The following is a 21459-nucleotide window of genomic DNA, read 5'->3' on the forward strand; positions in this document are numbered from 1 at the left end:
GATGCGAACAGCACAAACGTTACGTCAATGAACGAGGATGTATGCATAAACTTGCAATAATAGGGAAACCGATGTGTTGTACAAGGTATTGCATCATTACATGCTGAATGGCAATTGGCCTCGACGTTGTTTCTAATGATTCAATGCTTAAGTTCTTTTTCTTGTTCATTCATAGCACGATTTATGCACTCGCTCTTGTGGCAGGAACGTCATCGAATTTATCAGTCGTGAACAGTGGTTGATCTTGAAATTCCTGCTTAATTATATTTGACTACTCCCCCAGGCCTAGCATAACAGTGGCATAAGTCGCTGACATTGAACATATGAGTGTCTGACAGGTGAGAATGATGGCATTAGCCCTCTGTCTAAAAGTTTCATCTTGTGGTAATACGAAACTAAACAAGAGGTTTAATACAGGATGGAAGAAAAAAAGCTGAAAGTCGCTGAGTGCTTCATAAGAACAAATTAAACTAGTTACACGAAGGAGGATTCAATATCATTTGAGATACAAATGCTCCTTTTTTCCGAGGAGCTTCACTTGTTATCATAGATCGTCTTCCTATAATGATATCAGTTTCTCCGATGATGCCGTCTGATGGCTGCTTGAATCTGACTGTGACTTTAGATCCAACCCATAAGCAAGGCCAATATCTTATTTGCAGCATCGCCACGTCGAGAGATTGCTAAATACTCTGGCCTCTCCCAACTTCTCGACCTGAAAAACGCCTCACCAGTGAATATCAGACGGTAGTATTACGGTATCCTGTTCAGATTTTATCAAGGGAAGAGATATGAACAGCAGTTTGAGCTCAGAGAGCCCATCAGAGGGTTCCCCCCTTCTTGAAGATCGTAATCCTTACGAAGCATCAAGAAACATCGAAAACGAACAGGCATCAGATGGCTATACTCCCAAAGCACTATACAGTGACAAGAAGCTGCATCTCCTGATCGCAGCTGTCGGAATTGGTGTAAGGAGTATCCCCAAAGGCCTTTACACATGTCACGGGCTTTTGCTCACAAAATCTTCAAGGTCTACCTCGCTGCCGCCGATCAACTTTTAACAGTTGCAACTTATGCCAAGATTGGTAACGAACTAAAGGCCTTGAACAATACCAGTTGGATTGCTACAGCGTGAGTCAAAGAGCACGGCAGATGTATAGACCCGACTAATAGTCGATCAGATACTTCCTAACCTTGACAAGTTCACAACCTCTCTACGGTAAACTGAGCGACATATTTGGCCGTAAACCATGCCTGCTCTTTGCCTACATTGTCTTTTCTCTGGGCTGTCTGGGTTGTGGTCTTGCCCAGGGTATGGCTCAACTATGTGCTGCGCGAGCCGTGGCAGGTATCGGCGGAGGAGGCATGAACTCTGTTGTCGCCATCCTTCTGAGTGATCTCGTACCGCTCAAGGATCGTGGTGTGTGGCAAGGCAAGATCAGCATTCTTTTCTTCGCTGGAACTGCTACTGGAGCTCCCCTTGGAGGGATTTTAGCTGATTCAGTCGGCTGGCGATGGTGAGTCTGGCGTAGCATGTTGAATCAGACACATCTAATCGCTCTTTAGGTCGTTTCTTGGTCAAGTCCCGTTGTGCTTCCTTGCTTTCATAGCCGTCTATATCGTCCTCGATCTTCCACCTGTTGAACACGATCACTGGCTTGCCAAGGTCCGCAAGATTGACTTTCTCGGCGCTTTCACTCTCGTGGCGGCTGTGGTTGCTCTCCTCCTTGGTCTGGATTCTGGCTCTAACCTCGGGTGGTCACATATCATGACTGTCGTCGCCCTATCCTCAACTCCAGTTCTGTTTGCCTTGTTTCTTTTGATCGAAATCAACGTGGCTTCTCATCCATTTGCGCCCGGCCACATAATATTTGATCGTAGCTTATTCGCCTGCTATGGGGTGGGTTTCTTCTCAGGGGCGGGACAGACATCGACTATCTTCTTTTTACCTCTCATCTTTCAAGCTGTTCAGGGCCTAGGTGCTACTCAGAGTGGTTCCTTGCTTGTCCCAGGCATGATTGCAGGTGTCGCAGGTTCAATTCTAGGTGGCTGGATCATCAAAAGAACAGAAAAGTTCTACGCCGTAACGTTATCGGCTTACGCACTCGTCCTCGTTTCAGTCATCCCCATGGGAATGTTCGTCTGGCTCCGTTCAACCACCGGAGAGACTATCGGCCTTACTATTATGTCATTCGGGGCCGGTTGTGGTATGATAAAAGCTATTATTGGTATGCTCTGAGATCTACCTTGCTAACAGTGTTTAGCTTTTGTGACAACGCTTATTGGTCTGCTCGCAAATGCTGCAGCTGAAGACACTGCTGTCGTTGTAGCGTGCTCATATCTCTTCCGATCCCTCGGCGCTAGCATAGGTATCAGTACTGGATCTGCTGTACTTCAGCAAGTTCTTCGAATACAGTTGGCAGCGCGGCTCCCTGACGGGGAAGAAGCGCGTAAGATCGAGGAGAAAGTCCGCCAGAGTCTTGACTATATCAAAGAACTACCGCCTCATTTGGCAGATCAGGTTCGGTCGAGTTACCAAATCGCAGGGATTTCATCACTTGCTTTGATTTCTATTTACCTTGTGGTGTCATTTTTGTTGGCGTTCTGGATTAAGGAGAAACCTCTAAGGAGATAGACGATACTAGAGCTGCATCGAGCATACATCAACTTGCATCGGGAGTTGAGTTGAAGGGTGAGTCACTTTTATAGTATTAGAAAGAAGAATGGAATAACATAATGGAAATTGTCACCATTTCCATGAAAACTCCCCTCTTCGGTTCACCTTGTGTTAACTCATCAGCCTAATGCAAGGTACACCCATGAACCCCGCACTCATCGGCCGATCATTCTCCACCTCGGGCACTTGTTAAACCATCTCAATGAGATCTCAGAGAGACAAAGAATAGGAATCAGAGGTTTATTTTCCTTGTGCTTTGGCTAGACTGACTACTGGAGGATAGTGTTGTCCATTTATATAGTACTCTTCTACTAAAATCATTGTGATTAAAATGACTTCCCCTTCCTTATTTTTTTCCTTACAAACCTGCAGAAAGGTATACTATACCTACTACTAACCGTCTCACCATTTCGAAAGCTCCTCTATTAGATATAGCTTCTCTTTATGACTCTTCTTTCCCGAGCCTCCAATTCTTTTGCCTTTAATCCTTAATGTGACGAAACTCGCCTAAGTGTGCATGCCTGAAAGAAGATAATAGTACACGTGTAGCGAGCATGGCTACATTCATGCGTATGATCTGTGAGGAACCACACGCTATCGAAAGGGGAGATTGATAATACATCGGAGGTCGCAGTGAGCCATAAGTATATATATGAGCTTGTTGTGTTATTGTTTGCATTTTTAAGCAGAGCTTTGGTTTCTTATTGGCCTTGGACTTCGAGGTCTCTTTTACGCTTTGATGGAGGCTCGATTAAGTGTGTTCAAGGGCAACGAGATGTATGTGATGAGATGCTTACGAAACTTTCTGACAGTATCAGAAGGTTTCTTTTGATGTTTCTAGACAAGGAATGCATGATACTGGTTGAGCTCAGATGCCTTTATGGCCCTCCATCAGCAACAGGAAAAAGACGTCCAGGAAAGAAGTCTCTAGTAGGCCTTGGGCATGGCCCATGCGATAACAAAGTAGTTCATGCTTTGCGGGCTCTATAGTATAATAGAGTCCAAAGAAGCTCAAAGGGGGACCATAAGGTGTATAGAGACAGCCATGAAGAAGCATTGAGATCTAGCTCAGAGCGAGTTTGCCGCTTTCGAAAGTTGACCAAGATATCAAGACACTTAAATGTAATCTAAGGCAGTGAAAAGCCAGATGGAGCAGAGTTCTCATCTAATATGAATCACACCCTAGTTCGATGGCGAGGTGATAATACAAAGATTTGGCTGTATGCCTTGCCGGCGCATTCAAGAAATTGACCCTCAAAAGCCCATTGTGTATCTAACATGAGAACTGTAAGACGGAATGCATGGAATTGAGGTGATGGAGAAAGACGTGCGTCAAAACTTTACGTTCTGTGTTCGTAATGATATTTATGACGACTGAAATCACGAACCAAGCCAAATTATGGATAGAATCACAATGATGTTGCTTAAGCTTCCGCTTTATACAAATAAAGGCCTGTTCTCGAGTCACTACATGATGGCGTACATGAGGCTAAGTAAATGGGAGATTTTGAGAATGGTATCTCGCTTAACTCCCTTGATGTTGTCATGCTTGAGATCGAGATGGGAACTCTTCATGTGGGAGCTTTATAAACGATAAATATGTAAGGAGAAAGGATATCGAAGTTGTAAGAATCAACTCTTCCCACAGCTCGTGATTTGATAAGTTGTGTGTGTAATGTCTCATCTCGCTCTGTGCTTGAGCCACCTCCATGAAATTGCCCGGCTTTGTTATTTCGAAGGGACGACCAGATACAGATTTGTAAGTCCAGATAATATACAAACTAGCGGGCTGTCATCACAGTATCAATCTTGTTTCCACATGCTATTGACTTCCATCTAGATAACAAGCCAGCAGGTTTATGTGAAAACCTGTCTTCACTTGGCAACATATTCTCAAACGGCTAATCATTCACGCATCGACCTGGTGGAATTCATCATGACATATCCTGGAGACAAATGTCCCATTAACCAAAAGTATACCTTAGAACGTTGGCCTCAATTGGCGAGGAAAACTGTTCTTTCACACTCAAGTTTGGAACAAATATTTGCATCTATCATTGTAAAGTATCATGAAACAGTCAGCCTTCAATGCTGCTTAAACACCCCTGAAACGCCAATTCTCCTGTGGGTATATACAGTCGTGGAGATTGGGACCAAATAGTCTTCTTCTCGTGTAAGTCTCACAAGACTCTCCTTATCAATGAAACACTCTCATTCCGTCCCCTTTTCACTGTTCGCGCTGCCACCTGGGCTCCGACAGGTCGGCTTCTTGTGGAACAACTAGGCCATCAATGCTCTCGCGAGGAGTGTTGCCCAAAAGAGCCTCGCGATCCTTCTTTTCCTTTTCTGTCTTGGATTCCTTGCCAGCTGTTATGTCGTCATCCTCCTCTGGTACAGCTACGAGACCTCGGTCGCTCGTCCAGCTCGCTGCTCGACCGCTACTGGCGCCCCTTGGACGAGTTGGTGTAAGTGTTGCTCCAGAGTCTTGAGCCTCGCCCTGAGCTCCAGCGTAACTGAAGTCTCCGCTGCCAATGCGTTCTTTCGTGGCGGAGCCGCGACGTGCTACATAGTCATCGAATTGAGTGTCACGCTTGTGTGAATAGACGCTTGGTGTTCGCTGGACAGTGCCCATCTCAACAGATTCACGCTTTGAGATGATGCTAGCTCGCGACGATGTTGAAGAAAAGCGCTTGTCGGTAGACTGTCGAGCGTATGAAGTATCACGCTCAAGGTCGTCGTTGAAACCATAAGGCTTGACGTTGACCGGGTGTGTATAATCGTCGTAAGCAGAAAGGCGACGGTATCTTCGCACGGAGTAGAAGACCAGGACGAGTGAGGTGATGCTAAAGTAGCGCCCAGTCAGTACAAGTCGTGTTCAGGTTAGATACCGGGAACTTACATAAAAGCACAGTCTAACCCAAGAGCGACGAGGGAGTAGTGCTTGTCGTGTTTCTCGGTGTAGACAACTATATCAAGCGCGAGAGTGGCGATCGCGCAGGTCAACTTTATGACGTGTGTGAAGAGCATGGTCCACGGAGTTAAGGCCTCCGCGAAGTATTTGGCGATTTCGACGAAACTGCATAGAGATGCAACGAACCATAGAGCCACATTTGTAGCCTCCCACCTATTCACAGTCAGTAAAACTGCTGCATCGGATCAGGCATTGGGCTTTCTCTGGACTTACACAATCTCGATTGTAGGATCGTCGTTCTTCTTGTCATTGTCCTTATTCACCTTCATGCTGTCGCCCAATCTGTAGGCGAAAAGTCCCATCATAGACATAGACAAGCCTAGCTGAAGAGCCCAGGTAGGGATCATAACCATTGGGCGCCATTTTGCCCGATCGAATTGTGCCTGAGCACGATGGTTTCCATTGATGAGCATCGCGAGGGTGCCTTATTCTCTGTGCTCTTACGCTGCGGTGATTTCTGTTGGAACCGAAGCTCAGCAATTGGCTCGACAGAGTAGTTGTCCGTCTCTTCCAGAGTATTCCTGCTCAATGGTGATTGGTACTGGTTGGTCGTTTCTCATACAGAAGTTCTGTTGTCATCAACGTGTAATCGTAAGAATGCTCTTCTGGTCGCCGTCGGCCAGCGTGCGTTTTGTTCTTAGAGCATCTAGGTTTCTTAGCTTAAAGGATCATTCAGGCGTCAGCAAACATCCACCTCCCAAGGGGGTCAGCCTCTTATTTATTTATTGAACAACCTCTTCGGCGGGCAATGCCGCCTACAACTGTCTAGTCTCCCATGTCCCCGCAACTCAACTCAGCCCTCTTCGATATTCATGGCGCCAGGTCAGGGATAATGAGCCACCGCCTCCACTATTGTGCAGTTTACACTGGGGTTGCTCAACTGGAATTGGGCTTAGTGCTGATTGAGGGCTGCGGCTGAGAGTGCTGTTGTAGGTAGAGCTTTGCTGACGGAGTGAGAACGGTGACAGCTCAGAGGTCGAGGGACTTTGCGACCCCCAAGTCAGGGCTAGTAATTTGCTGGATTGGCAGGGTGAATAAAGAGAGGCTCAGTGGTTTCGGACTCTTTGCGAGCTGATTATGGGGGAGTTGTTCACGAAGACGTAGTCTACAATTCAGTTGGGAGGAAATGGACAGTCTCAGACTCAACTCAGCTGGGCTTGTCAGCCTCAAGCCATCAAAACGGGCGAAAAGCTATTGCCCACAAACTGCCTGGCTAAGAGCTGGCCTAGCCAAAACTCAACGGCCCCTAGAACATTGATTTGATGAAAGGATCTGCTCCATATTGGCGCCATGGTTAAGCGCGAGGCTGCGCAGCACCCCTAGGGCTTGAGGAAGAGGCATTTTTGTCATTCATCTCATCTCATCAGGTCCAGGTTCTCGAAAGTGGCAAGGCTGACTTTGGGTTTCATCGGCGGGAAAAGCCAAGCTAATTAGGATGAACAACTCCACCCGTTCAGCCCTGTAAATAGAAACATGAGGATAGCTACCTAGACAAAAGACGATCTAACAACTAACAACCAATAACCACGGTCGATCTTGCTAAAAGGTCAGAATGAATTCAATCGTTGGAGCCCGCTTGGAGCAATGCCACATCTGCATAGTGGCATTCAGGCGTCAGGGTTTGAGAAGCAGAGCAGAGAGTGGCGGTAGCTTCAAGGTGCGACGAGTGGGGGCCGAAAGGAGCCTAGACAAGAGGTTGGTCTGATGTTGCTGTGTACGGATCGTTATTTGTCGGTCAACATAAGAACGGAACGGAGTTGAACTATCTCCGCTGCTTAGACTATCGTTAGTCCGTAGCCCGCAGGAGTGAGATCATGGGTTGCCGAGAATAGATTCCTTTCTCGGTTGATGTCGTCAAAATCTAGGAATATCACCTTGGCTGCACACGTTTTGAAACTGCGCCTCGATCCTCTACCAACAACATGGTTTCTTATGGTTATTGAAAAACAAACCCAGACACAGCTTCGGCCATTTGGCCACAAAGTGACTGGCTCCCCCAATCTATGGGGTCTTATAGACTCGCATGGTAACTAATCTACTACCGAAATAAAGAGTGTGTTTGTAGTGACATGGTGGTTGCACCAAGTTTTCAAGGGTCCACAAGGTTAATCGGAGGTGTCGATGACACCTAGGATGCAAGCCACAGCATGTTTCTGCTTGATAGAGATACTGAAGGTCTGGGCAGAATAGCAACAGAAGCTCATTGTCTATCTCCAGACATCCGTTCGCCTTTCCAGCTGAGTAAACACAAGGGCCCTACGCTCCAGGAATTGACAAACCCTTCACTTCTGTCTTCAACATTCAAGCATGAAATATTTCAACTATTTTGGTATCCATTGCGGACTCCCAAGGTCCCCACCTAGTATCCATGAAAAAGACTATGACAGGACAGCTCGCACTGAAACCTCTCGCACTGGTGACTTGTCTGATGCTGACAGCTCCCGTGAGCAGGGACCGTAGTAGCGAAATTGGAGAACGTAAACAAATACATGGGAAGGATCCTTTTGTTAGTGATCAGGCTCGAATGTCAACGCTGGCTAGGCAGAACCCTTTCGGGATGACTGCATCTAAGAACATGCACTCCAAAAGAGGACCATGATGATGATTGTAATTATGATTCCACAAAAGGCCCAGCCTTACGACGTGAGCGGTGCTCCCAGCTCTCGCACCTTATCTCCTATTCTGTACAAGCCAAGTCCAAGCACTACAATTATTGTTGTCTTTTGTCTGTTTCCTCAGCCCCTGGGCTTCTGCTTCGAAGAGGCATCCGTCAGTGACTTCATTATGGGTTCCAGCTCTGCAGTTTCTCTGATTATTGCTTCTGCTGCTGCTTCTGCTTCTCCTGAGAAACCGCGCGTCTCTTGCGAGAGATGTGTCGCTTCCTCTGGGCGAGGTCTCTCTTCTTCTGCTCCAGATCTCGCTTCTTAGCTGGCTGGACGACGCCGGCTGTGTCGAATGGCACAACGACTCCATCTGCGTTTGTCATGGCCGGAACATTGACATCGACTCGGCGGACTGATGATAGTCAGCCAACACTAATGTCTCTTGGGAAGGCAACCGTTTACTTACCAAGTGAAGCTGAAGAAGCCGAGACAAGGGCGACCAAGGTGAAGATAGAGAAACGCATCTTGACTGATATGAGTTGCAAATGGGCTTTGGTGGGAACAATAATTAAGATGTCGGCCTGCGACGAGAAGAAACTTGAAAGAGAGTAGTGAAGAGTGGTAAACAACGACTAATGTGGGATGCACAGCATGAGGACTTCTTCACTTGACGAGAAAGGACATGACTACTTATACAACAGCATACATCTTCTCATTGCTATGAGCTTGCGTAAGTGTTTATGGGGTTGCAGAACTCGAGACGGTTCCGAGACGTGTTTGAGATGTTCTGCCAAGGGAGTCAAACGTAGATCTGCTCGGAACTTTGAAGAAGCGTACACATAAATAGAGCCGTAGCCTGGCAACGATATCGGATTCTGTTTGAATATTACAACTCAATCGGCATTTGAGATGAATCATCCTCACAGCTCCATAGTCGTAACTGAAACATTACCCGTAGTCTGTAACTCTGGGGTGACGATCAAACTAGCGGTACTTGACCATCCGGTAACAAGGTGATACTCGGATCGGTATCAGGTTACAAGCGACACCTTGCCAAGTTCCCTAATGGCATAAAAGGGTATGTCGCTTCGGATCTCGTTAACTTTATCTCTTTTTACTGATTCATATTTCATTCCTAGCTTATCCCCGCCATGATGCCGGTTGGGTGGTTACTTCTAGCGGGGCCGCCGCGGAATCGTGGGGGAGTCCAATGAATGCGTGGGTATAGCATGGAAGCTTGCACCTCCAAGATAGAAAGAAGCCTTAGGAAAGCTTAAGCTTCATTTGGCAGCTTGGACTTTACAGATTCGATTTGTTTAGAAGGGAAGCCTAGCTCTAGTGTCCCAAACCCCTCCTCATGGCGCTGTTGGCCGAATTGTATTGGTCGTTTAGCTCTGTTGATTACTGCGTCGAGTAAAGTTCAGCCAGGTCCCACTGAACCATCAACAGAACTACCCCTCCATCAGATGCGTCTCTCCATTTCAAGGTCACTCACCTTCGCTCTCCAACCTCTCCTCCTACTCTTGCTCTTCCACTTCCCGTTTAGTTACCTCTACGTCTGACAAGGTCCTATCGTTCATGCTGTCGCTGGGAGGCATACTCACTCACCGATTCCACTTCCTTCTCTCTTCTCAGTCGCCGTATCTCTGACAAGTCTCCTGACCTCTCTCAGCAGCTCTATCGTCCATTCTACACCCGATGGCTACCAGAGATCACTGCCTACTATGCTTTGAGGCACTAGAAGCCCATCTCACACATCGGAAAGCTCTGACTTTGGAAGAGATTCAAGAATATTCAGCCTCTGCCTCAGATTCAGAGCCTGTTGCTCCAAAGACCCTTGACGATCCCAGTCTTCGACATCTGGCGATCCCTGATGCCAGCGCTTCGTCTTCTTCCTCTTCGACCTCGCTCGGTGCTTCCACACCTGCCACGAGCACCTCTTCCCTCCCTATTCCCCCAACATCTGCCCCGCTATTCGTCACATGGAATACGATGGAGGATGGCGAGCCCGTGCTCCGCGGTTGTATCGGCACATTTGAAGCTCAAGATCTAGCTGAGGGTATTCCGGAGTACGCCCTTATCTCTGCCCTTCAAGACACTCGCTTCTCCCCAATCAGAAAGTCCGAATTACCTACACTCCAAGTCGCAGTCACACTCCTGACCGATTTTGAAGAAGTCGATGACATCTTCAACTGGGAAATTGGCGTTCACGGCATCCGACTCTCATTCTACGACCGCGGTCGCCGCTATGGCTCAACTTACCTCCCAGACGTAGCCTCCGAGCAGGGATGGACTAAAGAAGAAACACTTTTCAGTCTCATCCGCAAGGCGGGGTGGACTGGTAGTCGAGGACGCTGGAAAGACTTGGACCTCAAGGTCACACGCTACCAGGGCAAGAAAACTACTCTGGAGTACGCTGATTACAAGAAGTGGATTGATGAGGCGTGACGAGGTGGCTAGAGGGTAAGAAGACGCTTCTAGACATAGAGGCCCGGCGTTTATGGCAATGCAGATGTGATTATCGGTGACATATTTTCTCTCATATTTGCTCAAGAGGCAGAGCTGGGTTTGTAAGCATTCACATCTAACAGGCAGCTACAGACAATAAACCTCATGATTGATTTTTACTTGCAGGCTTGGGTGGCTATTCACAACGCGTATGTTGGTTTGGTGCATTTTCCGTGATTATGGAAAATCACGATTTATAGCCTCCTTGTCATTTTCGATGACTCTTACTTCCAGAGCATACACTGACCATATTTGACGATCCTCTTCTGAAAAGCAAACTAGGCACCATCAGATATCCTACATGAAAGAGCATCAACCGGCTCAACATCTGGTTTCGATGAGACTCGTCTCCAGACCAGTGTCCTGGTGGCCCCAAGTTTACAAGCAGAATTCAACACCGCACCAAGCAGCAAAAAAGTGGTCAAGGTAAAATAGTATCATCAGTCCCGGCGGTGTTAGAACCAAGACAATAGCGCGCAGGCATAACTCCATGATGTCAGATGATGGAAGACATCCTTTCCCCAGAACAAACGCGTCCTCTGTAAAACGATAAAGAAGATAAAAGTCCAAGCCCTTCGCCAAGACGCCGAGATATCCCTGGTATATAATGATTTTGAAGCCTTTTGAAACATTCCTCCCAACAAACCCACACAAACTCTCCCAGCATTTTGCTCATCCTGTTCTCACAATGCCCTTGCCCGACTTCACCAACATCGCAGGCTCTTCCAAAAGCCGTTATCCTTCTTCCCTCCCACTCTGTCGCCCTGAAGATTCGGTCCTCGCACTCCAACCGCGCGCTTCTCGGTGTCGCTATCAGTCGGAAGAGGCGTCAGCGGTTTCGTCATACCGCGGGCATTAAACTCTGCTGCGTCCGGACCTGTATCAGCAAGTCGTCGAGCCTCAACCACCCGGCGCACAACCAATGCGAACGTCTCTTCGATGTTGACTTCCAGCCGTGCACTCGTCTCCATGAATCCACATCCGCGCTTTCGGGCCCATTCAAGACCTTGAGCTGCAGGGACTTGTCTGCTCTCTTGCAGATCGCACTTGTTGCCGGCGACGAGCTTGACAGGAGGGATGGTGCGGGACCGCGTATCGTGACCTGAGCGCAGACCAGCACGGCGTGCGCGGTCAGCGTTATCAAGACGAGTTTCTGCCTCCATATCGATAAGTTCATTAAAATGCTGCAGGGCATCTAGGGAGTCTTTGGATGTGATATCGTAGACGAGGAGAAAAGCATCGGCGCCGAGGTTCGAGGAAGCCCACATGCCGCGGTACTCCTCCTGGCCAGCCGTGTCGGTAAGAGATAGATGGTAAGTAACACCATCGATGCGGCGCGTCACGCTATATGAGTCCTCGATAGTCGGGTCATAGTCTGAAGTCCATTGCGAGCGAACTAGGCGCAGTGTAATGGAGGACTTTCCGCATCCGCCGTCGCCGCAGATCGTGATAGATATAGGAACAGGTGTCTGTGTTGGAGCCGTCATGTCGGAGGCTGCGCTGAATCGTTTATGAAACGAAAGTAACCGTTAAAGAAAAAGAAGATATTTGCCGTGTGCTTGTACTGTTGGTAGCCCAAGCGGGAGCTGTTGGGCGATCACAATAGGCACCGAAACGCGCCGCTTGTGGGTCGGATGACAGGTAATTCTAGAATGATTCTAGGTGTGATCGCGTTGCCAAGGCCTTTTGGTGCAGTGGAGTTGTATTGTTAGAGTCGAGTTCTATTGTCTTTCGAGTCGAGTCAGGTATGATATCGTTTCGATCGTTATAGTCGTGTCTCGTCGCAATCGGGTGTGAGGTGTGTGCGTAAGCGCATGTGGTTGTATTATGATATGGAAGTGATGATCGATGCTGTAACGTAATGCAATGTGATGTGATGTGACGCTTCTTGGGGGTCCGAGTTTCTGGCCAGATAATGATAATGTGTAATGCTGAGGGCTCAGCCGGCAGTTCCCTTTGGGGTGAGTGAGTGAATGAAAGAGGGGCTTTTTTGTTCTGAGACAGCCGAGTCCAGGGTGAGAAATATGACGAATGGTGGTTGAATTGGATGATAGATGATAGTCTAGAGAGAAACAGGTGCTGCTCCCTTTTGTCGTCCTTTGGGGGCCAGGTTTTGCTCGTCTTGTTACTTGCTTCCTCCAGAGTCAATGGAAGGTTGTCTGCTGCGATAGCCACGATATAGGGCTGTATGGACGGTAAAGGGAATGACAGGATAGCGGAAACAAAGGGAAGTGAAAAGTGAAAGTGAAGAGAAAAAAAAAAGTTTGCTTTTTTTCCCACGTACGTCTCTTGTCTTTTGCTTTTTCCTTTCTCCTCTCAAAAGATACCAACCATGGCCGGCTGCCCCTTGTTCGTGGTGCGGAAAAACGGCTGAAGGTGCCGCGTTGAGTTGAGCTCTTAGTTCGTGCGATACGGGCTACTAAGAGCTGGAAACCTGGACTCAGAGCTGGATAGCGCCCGGGGGGACGGGGCAGATGGGGCACGACAGGGATGGAGACGTTTGTGGCGTTGGCCGGCGCAGGGGCAAAAGGTAAAAAAAAGGCGAAGATGCATAAAAATTGTGTTGGTTTTGGGCATCAGCAAGTAATTGATGCTATGAACATTGGGCACTGGTTTATTCATGTGCTGCACATCTTTATCACATGCAAGGTACGAAACGGTTTATGGCCTGCATATAACGATTGAAGGGTGAGTCTCGAGTCTCTATCCAAGCCAAGCAACCTCCAGTAACACGACCGCCACCAGCACACCATCCCGGAAAGCTGGTATGCTTGCGCGATGTGACAAGACAAGGGATGTTAAAAGACCAGATATCAAAATTAGGGGCATTCATCAGTTCTTGACTCCGTCTCGGAGCTCCGTCCCCTTCCATCATCCCAACGCGTCAGCCATCTTGTAGGCGAGCTACTTGATCATCCAATGAATGTTGCAGCTGTCAATAAGCTTTTGAATAAAATCAGTAGCCAAGCACAACTTGGTCAGATCCCAACGGCGAAAATGTGGGGAGACTTGAAAACGAAGACGGGTTTTAATATCACCTAGAGCTTATAGGGAGAAAGCTGAAGCCTAAAAGGACAAGGACGGGGCGGACAATTGATCAACAGAGATATTTCCTCGCTCGGAGCCTTCAAACTTGCGACTTCAGAGTCGCAATCGGGGTGGATAATAAACTCAGATGCAGATGCAAATGCAAGTGACAAGAGAGGTCAGGTCAAAGCTCAAGCTCATCACAGCCAAGAGTGGGAATAAGAATAAGCATGAGCATCAACATGCGCATGCGCAATGCAGACGACAACTATCTGTGGTTGCCGCTCCGTCCGTTATCGGTCTTGCAGACTTGCTTGGTGTTGCTCAACATCGCTCAGATCAGGTTGGAAGTCTGTCTACCTTTGGTATGAGCGATGTGACAGTGATAGTGAAAACCTTGCCAGATGAAATTCCGGCCTGCCTTTTTGGTCTTCACTCTTCAGTGTCTACCATATGTATTTCTGAAAGCACAGTCACAGTCTCATCCCTCCCCCACGCACTGATGAACTCAACAGGCTCACCACGCTATCTCATCTCTTCTCGTTTCATGACAAGGTTTAGGTTCTCATCCGTCGCCCGTAAATTGACTTCCGCGCACAGACGAGGCTGAGATATGAGTATGTACATGCCTATCATTAATATCAGGCGGATAGACTAGGTCGATTGTGTTTTGTAGAAGCATGGTTGAATCCTACACTCGGAGGGCTCGAGCCATCGTTCGAGTCCTATCTTGGCCACAAGTTGTTAGACAATGTCTCTCTTTTGTCAACGTAAATGTAACTAGTGAGTATTCGTTCCCCCTGCCCCTCAGATACAGCTTCACAGTTAGACTGCAGTGGTTCGTTTGGTGGGTGGTTGGCCCAAGGAATGGTGTCCTCCTGATCTTCATGTTTAAGACACAGATCTGAGACTTTATTCTCTTTCTTAGACCGATTGTCTCATATGAAAAGGGCAGCTGGCGTTGGTCCCCGACACTTGATGACGCGATCACGGACAGCGAATTCACAGTCTAATAAGGTTATTATCAAGGTCAAGGTCAAGCAAGATGAAGTCGAAAAAAAAAAAAAGAGATTGAGCAAGGGTTGAGTTGGACCAACTCGTTTCAGTTGAGCTGACAATAACCCCAGCTCCAGCCTCAAGACAAGGCTCTGCAAGCGAGAACGAGGAGCGAAGCAATTGAAACTTTTATCGTTCCCGGTCTTCCCCCTCTTCATCTATCTTATCCTCAGCTTTCAGCCACTAACAGATAGCTGGAAATGTATCAAGTCGTGTCTATTCAAGCCTCGGTTGTTGGTATTTAGGACTTTGCCGCTCAAGAATGAACTTCTGACATGCTCGGGAAAGACTCGGTTGATCGGACGGGAAATCCCTCGCAGAAATAATCACAAGTCACGAGACATTGAGCCATTGTTGCCTTCAATCATGTATCCATCTCAAAGTTCTTAGATGACTAGCTAAATTTTTTTCTTTTCTCTTATTGTGCCTCACTTCTCAACTTGCTAGACCCATATTGTACTTCCTTGAAAGATAGTTAGATTTTCCCCAAGTTACTCATATTTCGATCTCTCACTTTTCTCATCCGATCCTAGCCGTCATGACTGTGACCAACGGCCGCAACGGGAACCCCTCCATAACCACCCTCCATAGGGCTGAAGAAGTGAACGATGTGAGACATGACACGAACTCAACCTCTGAGCTGATTGGTCGCTGACGTTACACCACCAGCTCATCGATGCTGTAAAGGGTCTCATTGTCCCTTACATCAAGGCTGCCGATGATGCCGCAGCAGAGCGTGCGACAGGGGACATTCCCCCCAGTTCAGCTGGTGTCAAAAATAATGTCCTGGTGGACTTCCAAAAACCACAGGAGCTTGCTCAACGACTCAAGTTTTCCTTGCCAAATTCGGGTCAAGGTAAGGAGGGGTTGTTGGAGATTATCCAGCAAGTTCTTCAGAACAGTGTCAATACTTGGGATCAGGGCTTCCTTGATAAGCTGTATGCAAGCACGAACGCAGTATGTCACAATATCCATGGCTTCATCAGTTGATCCGTTTTCTAAACCATGATAAATCAGGTCGGGGTGGTGTCAGACATGGTACTTTCGGTGCTAAACACCAATGTACGTTCCAGTCCCTCCTGTGCACTATCAGTAACAAGTATTTAACACCCTGTAGCTCCATGTCTTCCAAGTTTCTCCCGCCCTCACTATCATTGAAAAAACCACAGCAAAGACTCTGGCACACTTGTTTGGTTTCACTGGATCAAGAGCAGGGGGTATCTCCTGTCAGGGAGGAAGCGCCTCAAACTTGACTTCCCTGGTCGTTGCCCGGAACACCTTGTTCCCAGAATGCAGAGCTTCAGGCAATGGTAACCACGATTTCGTCGTCTTTACAAGTTCTCACGGGCATTACTCGGTTGAAAAGAGTGCCATGATCTGTGGTCTTGGTTCAAACAGCGTCTGGCCTGTTCCGGTGGATGAGTTTGGATGCATGAAGTCGGGTGCCTTGAGAGAGTTGGTCGTCCGTGCCAGAAATGAAGGCAAGACACCCTTTTATGTGAACTCGACGGCTGGAACCACTGTCATGGGCTCATATGAGCCGTTTGAGGAGATTTCCAAGATCTGCAAGGAGTTTGGCCTCTGGATGCATATCGATGCAAGCTGGGGAGGCCCTGCTATCTTCTCGTCGAAACAAAAGCACAAGCTCAATGGCGCCCATCTGGCCGATTCATTGACGGTGAACCCTCATAAGATGATGAACGTTCCCGTCACGTGCTCGTTCCTCCTCGGACCAGATATGAACATTTTCAACAAGGCCAACAGCACCGCCGCAGGCTATTTGTTCCATACCAGCGATAGCGGTGATATCTGGGATCTTGCAGATCTAACCCTGCAGTGCGGTCGCCGCGGTGACAGTCTTAAGCTTGCTTTGGCCTGGATATACTATGGTGCTGCAGGTTTTGAGAAGCAGATCGACCACGCCTTTGAGCAGGCTGAATACCTTGCCAATTTCATCAAACAGAGTGACAACTTTGTGCTTGTATCGCAAGACCCTCCCCCTTGTTTGCAAGTTTGCTTCTACTACTCCCCTGGAAGAAATCTGTCTGATAACAAAGAGGAGAACACACTCCGAACCAAGACTATGGTCGAGAAGATGATCCTCAGAGGCTACATGGTTGATTATGCCCCTGGTCCAAAGGGCAGCTTCTTCCGTGTTGTGGTCAACTGCCAAACTCTGCCAGGGACAGTTGAGGGCCTTGTTAAAGGTCTTGAGGAAGTTGGACGCCAATAATTAGACTATAGAAGAGGTAAAATTCGACATTACACTGGGCATAAAGGAGTGATGTTTGGGTTATATATAGGGCAAATAGGTAGGATGATACGCATCATGGCCACTATCACTAAACCAGGATATTGAGAAACAAAAGAATACGTTGCATGGTAACATTTAAGACATGGTCATGGCTCTATTCTTCATGTCACGGTGTATAAGTATCTTTGCCGCGAAAAGGCATTGTTTAATCGTTCATGTTTGCTTGCTTGCTTGCTTGCTTGGCTTGCGAAATCTAATTATTCCTGCTAAATTAAGAACCGTGCGACAGTAGAACACCGCAACTCCCATCAACATATTTCCGAATGATTCTGTAATACTAAGTTATAAAACAAGTGAGAGAGGGATATTACAACAACACCTTATACGAATTAAACAGGCTATAGATACTTAAAAGCAACTATTTTGTTTGTTTGTTTGTTTGTTTGTTTGTATATTTTTCGTCTGGGTGGCTGTAACGAAGCCAGATCTCCTACTGGAGCAAAAGACGTGCTGAGCTAGCTAGGTACAGGGAAACCCCGCTTCCTTCACCATCCAGCATACCAATGGCACAAAAGGTGCTGTATTTCTCAAGCCCGTCACCCGTCAGCGGGTTCGGGGGCAATCTATTGTCGAACTTTTTCCACCGACCAGAATTCTCTCGCGCATCACTACATCTGCCGACGCAGTCCACAATCTCCAGTAACCAAGTTGTAGCTCGTAGTCGACTGTCGCGGCGGCAGGGAAAAACCTCGGGAAGGAATCAGAGGCCGACGGTGCGGCTTGCCTTCAAAGGAGAAAAACCCATCGCAATCGGCGTCGTTGATCGGGAGGATGTCGCTACCGATGCCATGGGCATCGTCCTCCGATATCTAAGGCGTTCTGGTTCTGAGGTGCCGCCATTAGATCCGACAAAGGTGTTGTCAGAGAAGGCGAACTCTCCAAAATTCCTTCTCTGAAAACTGCTGTTAGGGAGCCGATAGCATCCCCGCAGTTTTGTGTGGTCGCGTGGCCTGCAGAAAATCCCGCTCCTAACACGGCACTAACAGTGCGTGCCAAGAAAGAATTTTTACAGGGGAGAGTTGCTTAAAAGCAACTATATCCTCGAGATGGTGACTATACAGGGTAGCTGACACGATAAGCTTATCGTACCGAGACCCATTAATTTATTCACTACCAGCCTTCAACGTCACGAGCATGCGTCGCATCCTCAACCTCATCCTCAGCGTTCTATCACAATGCCACCTAAACGAATGACAGCAAACCCGGTGAAACCCGCGCGTTATCGCGCTGGTAAGCCCACAGGAGCAGAGTCTGACTCAGATTCCGACGCGAGCGAAAACGAAGAGTCTAATGAGCCAGCGCTTCCACCTCCACCAAAAGCGACCAGCGCGGGCAAAATTTCATCAGGCAGCCTAGGAAAAGTCGACCTCAACGCTCGAAGGAAAGAAGCGGAAGCTGCCGAAGAACGGAGACTTGCCAAGGAAAAAGCTGAGCGCCTCGCTGCAGAAGAAGGTTTCGTGACAGAGGAGGAGGAAGAAAGTGAAGAGGAAGAAGACGACGATGAGGAGGAGGAAAGCGAATCCGAAGAAGAGAGCAGCGAGGATGAAGCGCCACGAAGATTAATGATTCGGCCCAAATTCGTACCAAAGAGCCAAAGAGGAAATGCTAAGACTCCTGCGCAAGAAGAGGAAGAAGCACGGCAGGCCGAAGAAGAGGCCCGCAAGAAAGCCGCCGACGAGCTTGTGGAAGAGCAAATCAAAAAAGATCTTGCCGCTCGCGCAGCAGGCAAAAAGCACTGGGATGACGACGAGAACGAGGACTCAGATGTGGATACAACAGACGGGCTAGATCCAGAGGCTGAAGAAGCAGCTTGGCGCGTTCGCGAACTCAAACGTCTGAAGCGCGCCCGCGCTATTATCGAAGAGCGTGAAAAGGAGCTTGCGGAAGTTGAGCGTCGACGTAACCTGACCGAGGAGGAAAGACAAGCCGAAGACGAGGCGTTCCTGGCACAACAGAAAGAGGAAAAGGAGGGCAAGGGCAAAATGTCATTCATGCAGCGTTATCTACACAAGGGAGCATTCTATCAGGACGAGATGAAAGCTGCTGGTCTGGATAAGCGAGATATCATGGGCAGTCGTATCCAGGACGACGTGCGGAACCGTGAGGCCCTTCCCGAATACCTGCAGCGTCGCGACATGGCCAAGCTGGGCCGTAAAGGTGCAACAAAGTACAGGGACATGCGTACTGAGGACACAGGCCGATGGGGAGATATCGGCGATGGCCGAAAGAGAGACGGCGGACGATTCGAGGAAGATGAGCGTTTCAGACCCGACGATGACAGGTTTCGTCGCGACGAACGAAGCGCAGGCGGCGCCAATGCCATTCCTCTGGGTGATCGCAAGAGAGACGACCGAAATGAGAGAGACAATGGTCACCGAGATCGAAGAGATAGGGATAGGGACTCTTATCGATCAAGAGATGATGGACAAAGTCGACGAAGATCACGGTCACGGTCACGTTCGCCACGACGCGAAAATGATAGAGATGATTACCGGCGTCGTAAACGCAGTACGTCACGCGACGACGAGCGGTATGAGAGCGACAAAAGACGCAGGGTGGATGCCAGATAAACTCGGCCTGCTCTTGTTATACTATTAATAATACCCAAACAACCATGGTATGTGTCTTGCATTTGGCTTCCTTTTTGACGTTTCTCGTGAGATTACGTACAGCACTGGACTCGCACCCAGCTATGCTCTATATTCTGACAATCTCTACGCGAGCACGATCGTATATTTGATGGCCCATCACATCTTCGCCGCTTCCATTTGATACTGGAGGAGGATATAATGTCATTCGTGCATAGGTACCTGCGCCGCGACGCTTAGAAAGGTAGCCAGGATTGATAAGGAGGACACTCTCGACGACCTAATGTCCAGTTAGTAAGAATGAAGACAAAAAACGAGCCAAGAGACGTACTTTTGCAAATGGAGGTAGCAAACTAGGTACAATCATGACATCTGGCCTAACATTCACCATCTCTCCCAGTTCAAGATAGCTCAAATCTAGAGCAGCGCCAGTAGCCAAACCATCTTCCGTGCCAGTCTTAGGTAGCTTAGAGCGATCTGTAGGAGGAAACAGCGGGAAGTAATGTCGCTGCTCAACTAGGTACCGACACAACCGACTCATGAGATCAGTGCCAGGTTGTCCACCACCACGAGACACAACCTCTTCCGAGCGGAGCTGGGAGAGGATATCCTGCGATGAGACACCAAGGACAAGTTCGTTGATCGAAAGAGTCATAGGGTTTGTGACAATGCGGACCATTTTGGGAAGGCCGAGTTCCTTACGAGGAATCGAGTCTTGAGGCCATGAGACATGTTTTGACAATACGTCCCTGACGGACGGGACAAGGATGATGGTGATCTGCGGGTTGGAGGCTGCAAGGCGGTTGAAAGCGGGAGCAACAAGGTATTTGAATACTGTCGCCATAGTAGCTGTATCAGGGTCAAAGTTTGCCTCTTCAGGAAGATCGAAATCTCCCGTGGTAATAAGAGGATGATCGATATCGAGGAACGGTCCTGTGAGGACAAGCGCATCTGCATAGGTATCACCTGCTTGACTGCACAGCGCATGAAGTGGCTCGAAATCGAGATTATCGTCAGCAGTATAAGGACCAGAGGCGTAGAGAATGTTCAAAGGTGCAGGTTCTGAATCTTCGTCCATAGCATCAGGACCACCACGAAACCTCTCACGATGCCCCTCGAGTGCAGAAGGCAAAGAGGCAGCACTGGGAAGTAGAGGAACCTCGAGAACCTCCTTCACGACAAATTCGTTCCCTGAGGCGTTGGTACCCCGAAAAGCGACGATTTGGCCGGGGAAAAAGCTCCATGAGCGGATGTTGTCCACTTTTAGGGGTACCCGTAAGCCCATTCCTGTTCGTCTGGAGGTTTCCAGTACCAGTGACGCAGCATTTAGTTTTCCTTCTGAGGAGTCAGAAGCGATACGGCCAACAGCCACGACCTCAGTTGTACTTTGCGCAGCGGCACTACCGAACTCGTTCTCATCGATCTTATGATGTTGCTGAATAAGAGCCATGAAGTTATCAATCCGGTCGTCGAGGATTTCGCTGGCCTCGGAAAGTTTCATGGCCAATGGCTTGTATCCCAGCTTCTTTTGATCTGAGGCGGCTGTGAGCTTTACTCGAGGCTCGTCAAAGGGCGCAATCGGTGGTTCGGCTGCATTGAGGCGATCGTTTAGGATTTCAACAGTCTTCTCCTGGATTTGCTCGATCACTGAATGAATGTGGGCCCTGGATAATGTTAAGCAAGGCGGAGGCAGTTGGTGAGGCGAAGTATCATAC

At 48.3% G+C, this 21459-nt stretch overlaps 9 protein-coding genes across 16 annotated transcripts; 4 read left to right on the forward strand and 5 right to left on the reverse strand.

The window, feature by feature from the left end:
• The first annotated feature begins 17 nt into the window (after window positions 1–17).
• Window positions 18–3019, forward strand: FOXG_01780 (uncharacterized protein). 4 transcript variants are annotated; one of them, XM_018378789.1, is made up of 6 exons: window positions 18–338; window positions 418–968; window positions 1031–1131; window positions 1182–1517; window positions 1567–2207; window positions 2265–3019. In XM_018378789.1, exons 2-6 carry the CDS (start codon window positions 792–794, stop codon window positions 2633–2635), a joined length of 1626 nt encoding a protein of 541 aa, XP_018234766.1. In that variant the 5' UTR covers window positions 18–338; window positions 418–791; the 3' UTR covers window positions 2636–3019. The 4 variants fall into 4 exon arrangements, with proteins under 4 accessions (XP_018234766.1, XP_018234765.1, XP_018234768.1 ...); XM_018378788.1 differs by having other exon boundaries at window positions 18–968; XM_018378791.1 differs by having other exon boundaries at window positions 418–1131.
• A 1125-nt stretch (window positions 3020–4144) lies between these two features.
• On the reverse strand, window positions 4145–4252 carry FOXG_18186 (uncharacterized protein; the record flags this gene model as incomplete). Its single annotated transcript, XM_018398235.1, has 1 exon — window positions 4145–4252. One exon carries the CDS (start codon window positions 4250–4252, stop codon window positions 4145–4147), a length of 108 nt encoding a protein of 35 aa, XP_018234769.1.
• Window positions 4253–4598: 346 nt separating this feature from the next.
• On the reverse strand, window positions 4599–6844 carry FOXG_01781 (uncharacterized protein). Its single transcript, XM_018378792.1, has 3 exons — window positions 5862–6844; window positions 5577–5801; window positions 4599–5520 (listed from the first exon to the last, which is right to left on the reverse strand). Exons 1-3 carry the CDS (start codon window positions 6059–6061, stop codon window positions 4905–4907), a joined length of 1041 nt encoding a protein of 346 aa, XP_018234770.1. The 5' UTR covers window positions 6062–6844; the 3' UTR covers window positions 4599–4904.
• A 1295-nt stretch (window positions 6845–8139) lies between these two features.
• Window positions 8140–9357, reverse strand: FOXG_18187 (uncharacterized protein). Of its 2 annotated transcripts, XM_018398237.1 has the most exons (3): window positions 9089–9357; window positions 8718–9038; window positions 8140–8663 (listed from the first exon to the last, which is right to left on the reverse strand). In XM_018398237.1, the coding sequence occupies exon 3, from the start codon at window positions 8619–8621 to the stop codon at window positions 8319–8321; it is 303 nt and encodes a 100-aa protein (XP_018234772.1). In that variant the 5' UTR covers window positions 8622–8663; window positions 8718–9038; window positions 9089–9357; the 3' UTR covers window positions 8140–8318. The 2 variants fall into 2 exon arrangements, with proteins under 2 accessions (XP_018234772.1, XP_018234771.1); XM_018398236.1 differs by having other exon boundaries at window positions 8718–9357.
• A 368-nt stretch (window positions 9358–9725) lies between these two features.
• On the forward strand, window positions 9726–12559 carry FOXG_01782 (uncharacterized protein). Its single transcript, XM_018378793.1, has 2 exons — window positions 9726–10821; window positions 10886–12559. Exon 1 carries the CDS (start codon window positions 9950–9952, stop codon window positions 10697–10699), a length of 750 nt encoding a protein of 249 aa, XP_018234773.1. The 5' UTR covers window positions 9726–9949; the 3' UTR covers window positions 10700–10821; window positions 10886–12559.
• On the reverse strand, window positions 10862–13185 carry FOXG_01783 (uncharacterized protein). Its single transcript, XM_018378794.1, has one exon. The coding sequence runs from the start codon at window positions 12244–12246 to the stop codon at window positions 11464–11466; it is 783 nt and encodes a 260-aa protein (XP_018234774.1). The 5' UTR covers window positions 12247–13185; the 3' UTR covers window positions 10862–11463.
• Window positions 13186–15141: 1956 nt separating this feature from the next.
• Window positions 15142–17375, forward strand: FOXG_01784 (glutamate decarboxylase). 4 transcript variants are annotated; one of them, XM_018378795.1, is made up of 4 exons: window positions 15142–15452; window positions 15512–15799; window positions 15860–15904; window positions 15960–17375. In XM_018378795.1, the coding sequence occupies exons 1-4, from the start codon at window positions 15381–15383 to the stop codon at window positions 17073–17075; spliced, it is 1521 nt and encodes a 506-aa protein (XP_018234775.1). In that variant the 5' UTR covers window positions 15142–15380; the 3' UTR covers window positions 17076–17375. The 4 variants fall into 4 exon arrangements, with proteins under 4 accessions (XP_018234775.1, XP_018234776.1, XP_018234778.1 ...); XM_018378796.1 differs by having other exon boundaries at window positions 15142–15799; XM_018378798.1 differs by having other exon boundaries at window positions 15860–17375.
• An 853-nt stretch (window positions 17376–18228) lies between these two features.
• On the forward strand, window positions 18229–20734 carry FOXG_01785 (uncharacterized protein). Its single transcript, XM_018378799.1, has 2 exons — window positions 18229–19773; window positions 19880–20734. The coding sequence occupies exon 1, from the start codon at window positions 18332–18334 to the stop codon at window positions 19724–19726; it is 1395 nt and encodes a 464-aa protein (XP_018234779.1). The 5' UTR covers window positions 18229–18331; the 3' UTR covers window positions 19727–19773; window positions 19880–20734.
• FOXG_01786 (DNA polymerase alpha subunit B) lies at window positions 18256–21317 on the reverse strand. Its single transcript, XM_018378800.1, has 2 exons — window positions 20076–21317; window positions 18256–20024 (listed from the first exon to the last, which is right to left on the reverse strand). The coding sequence occupies exons 1-2, from the start codon at window positions 21243–21245 to the stop codon at window positions 19854–19856; spliced, it is 1341 nt and encodes a 446-aa protein (XP_018234780.1). The 5' UTR covers window positions 21246–21317; the 3' UTR covers window positions 18256–19853.
• Window positions 21318–21459: the final 142 nt, after the last annotated feature.

The sequence above is a fragment of the Fusarium oxysporum genome, chromosome 5 (genome assembly GCF_000149955.1).
Source record: "Fusarium oxysporum f. sp. lycopersici 4287 chromosome 5, whole genome shotgun sequence".
NCBI classification, from domain to species: Eukaryota; Fungi; Ascomycota; class Sordariomycetes; order Hypocreales; family Nectriaceae; genus Fusarium; species Fusarium oxysporum.

What these genes read in the sequence shown, in the direction of transcription:
- FOXG_01786 (XM_018378800.1), bottom strand. Translation starts at nt 21,245, where the DNA reads ATGAAACTTTCCGAGGCCAGCGAAATCCTCGACGACCGGATTGATAAC. An exon ending in TGCTACCTCCATTTGCAAAA is followed by an intron (nt 20,025 to 20,075) that starts GTACGTCTCTTG and finishes ACTGGACATTAG; the next exon opens with GTCGTCGAGAGTGTCCTCCT.
- FOXG_01782 (XM_018378793.1), top strand. Translation starts at nt 9,950, where the DNA reads ATGGCTACCAGAGATCACTGCCTACTATGCTTTGAGGCACTAGAAGCC.
- FOXG_01780 (XM_018378788.1), top strand. Translation starts at nt 792, where the DNA reads ATGAACAGCAGTTTGAGCTCAGAGAGCCCATCAGAGGGTTCCCCCCTT. An exon ending in GATTCAGTCGGCTGGCGATG is followed by an intron (nt 1,518 to 1,566) that starts GTGAGTCTGGCG and finishes ATCGCTCTTTAG; the next exon opens with GTCGTTTCTTGGTCAAGTCC. An exon ending in GTCATTCGGGGCCGGTTGTG is followed by an intron (nt 2,208 to 2,264) that starts GTATGATAAAAG and finishes AACAGTGTTTAG; the next exon opens with CTTTTGTGACAACGCTTATT.
- FOXG_18187 (XM_018398237.1), bottom strand. Translation starts at nt 8,621, where the DNA reads ATGGAGTCGTTGTGCCATTCGACACAGCCGGCGTCGTCCAGCCAGCTA.
- FOXG_01781 (XM_018378792.1), bottom strand. Translation starts at nt 6,061, where the DNA reads ATGCTCATCAATGGAAACCATCGTGCTCAGGCACAATTCGATCGGGCA. An exon ending in GATCCTACAATCGAGATTGT is followed by an intron (nt 5,802 to 5,861) that starts GTAAGTCCAGAG and finishes GACTGTGAATAG; the next exon opens with GTGGGAGGCTACAAATGTGG. An exon ending in GGGTTAGACTGTGCTTTTAT is followed by an intron (nt 5,521 to 5,576) that starts GTAAGTTCCCGG and finishes GCGCTACTTTAG; the next exon opens with CATCACCTCACTCGTCCTGG.
- FOXG_01785 (XM_018378799.1), top strand. Translation starts at nt 18,332, where the DNA reads ATGCCACCTAAACGAATGACAGCAAACCCGGTGAAACCCGCGCGTTAT.
- FOXG_01784 (XM_018378795.1), top strand. Translation starts at nt 15,381, where the DNA reads ATGACTGTGACCAACGGCCGCAACGGGAACCCCTCCATAACCACCCTC. An exon ending in TGTATGCAAGCACGAACGCA is followed by an intron (nt 15,800 to 15,859) that starts GTATGTCACAAT and finishes ATGATAAATCAG; the next exon opens with GTCGGGGTGGTGTCAGACAT. An exon ending in TTTCGGTGCTAAACACCAAT is followed by an intron (nt 15,905 to 15,959) that starts GTACGTTCCAGT and finishes AACACCCTGTAG; the next exon opens with CTCCATGTCTTCCAAGTTTC.
- FOXG_01783 (XM_018378794.1), bottom strand. Translation starts at nt 12,246, where the DNA reads ATGACGGCTCCAACACAGACACCTGTTCCTATATCTATCACGATCTGC.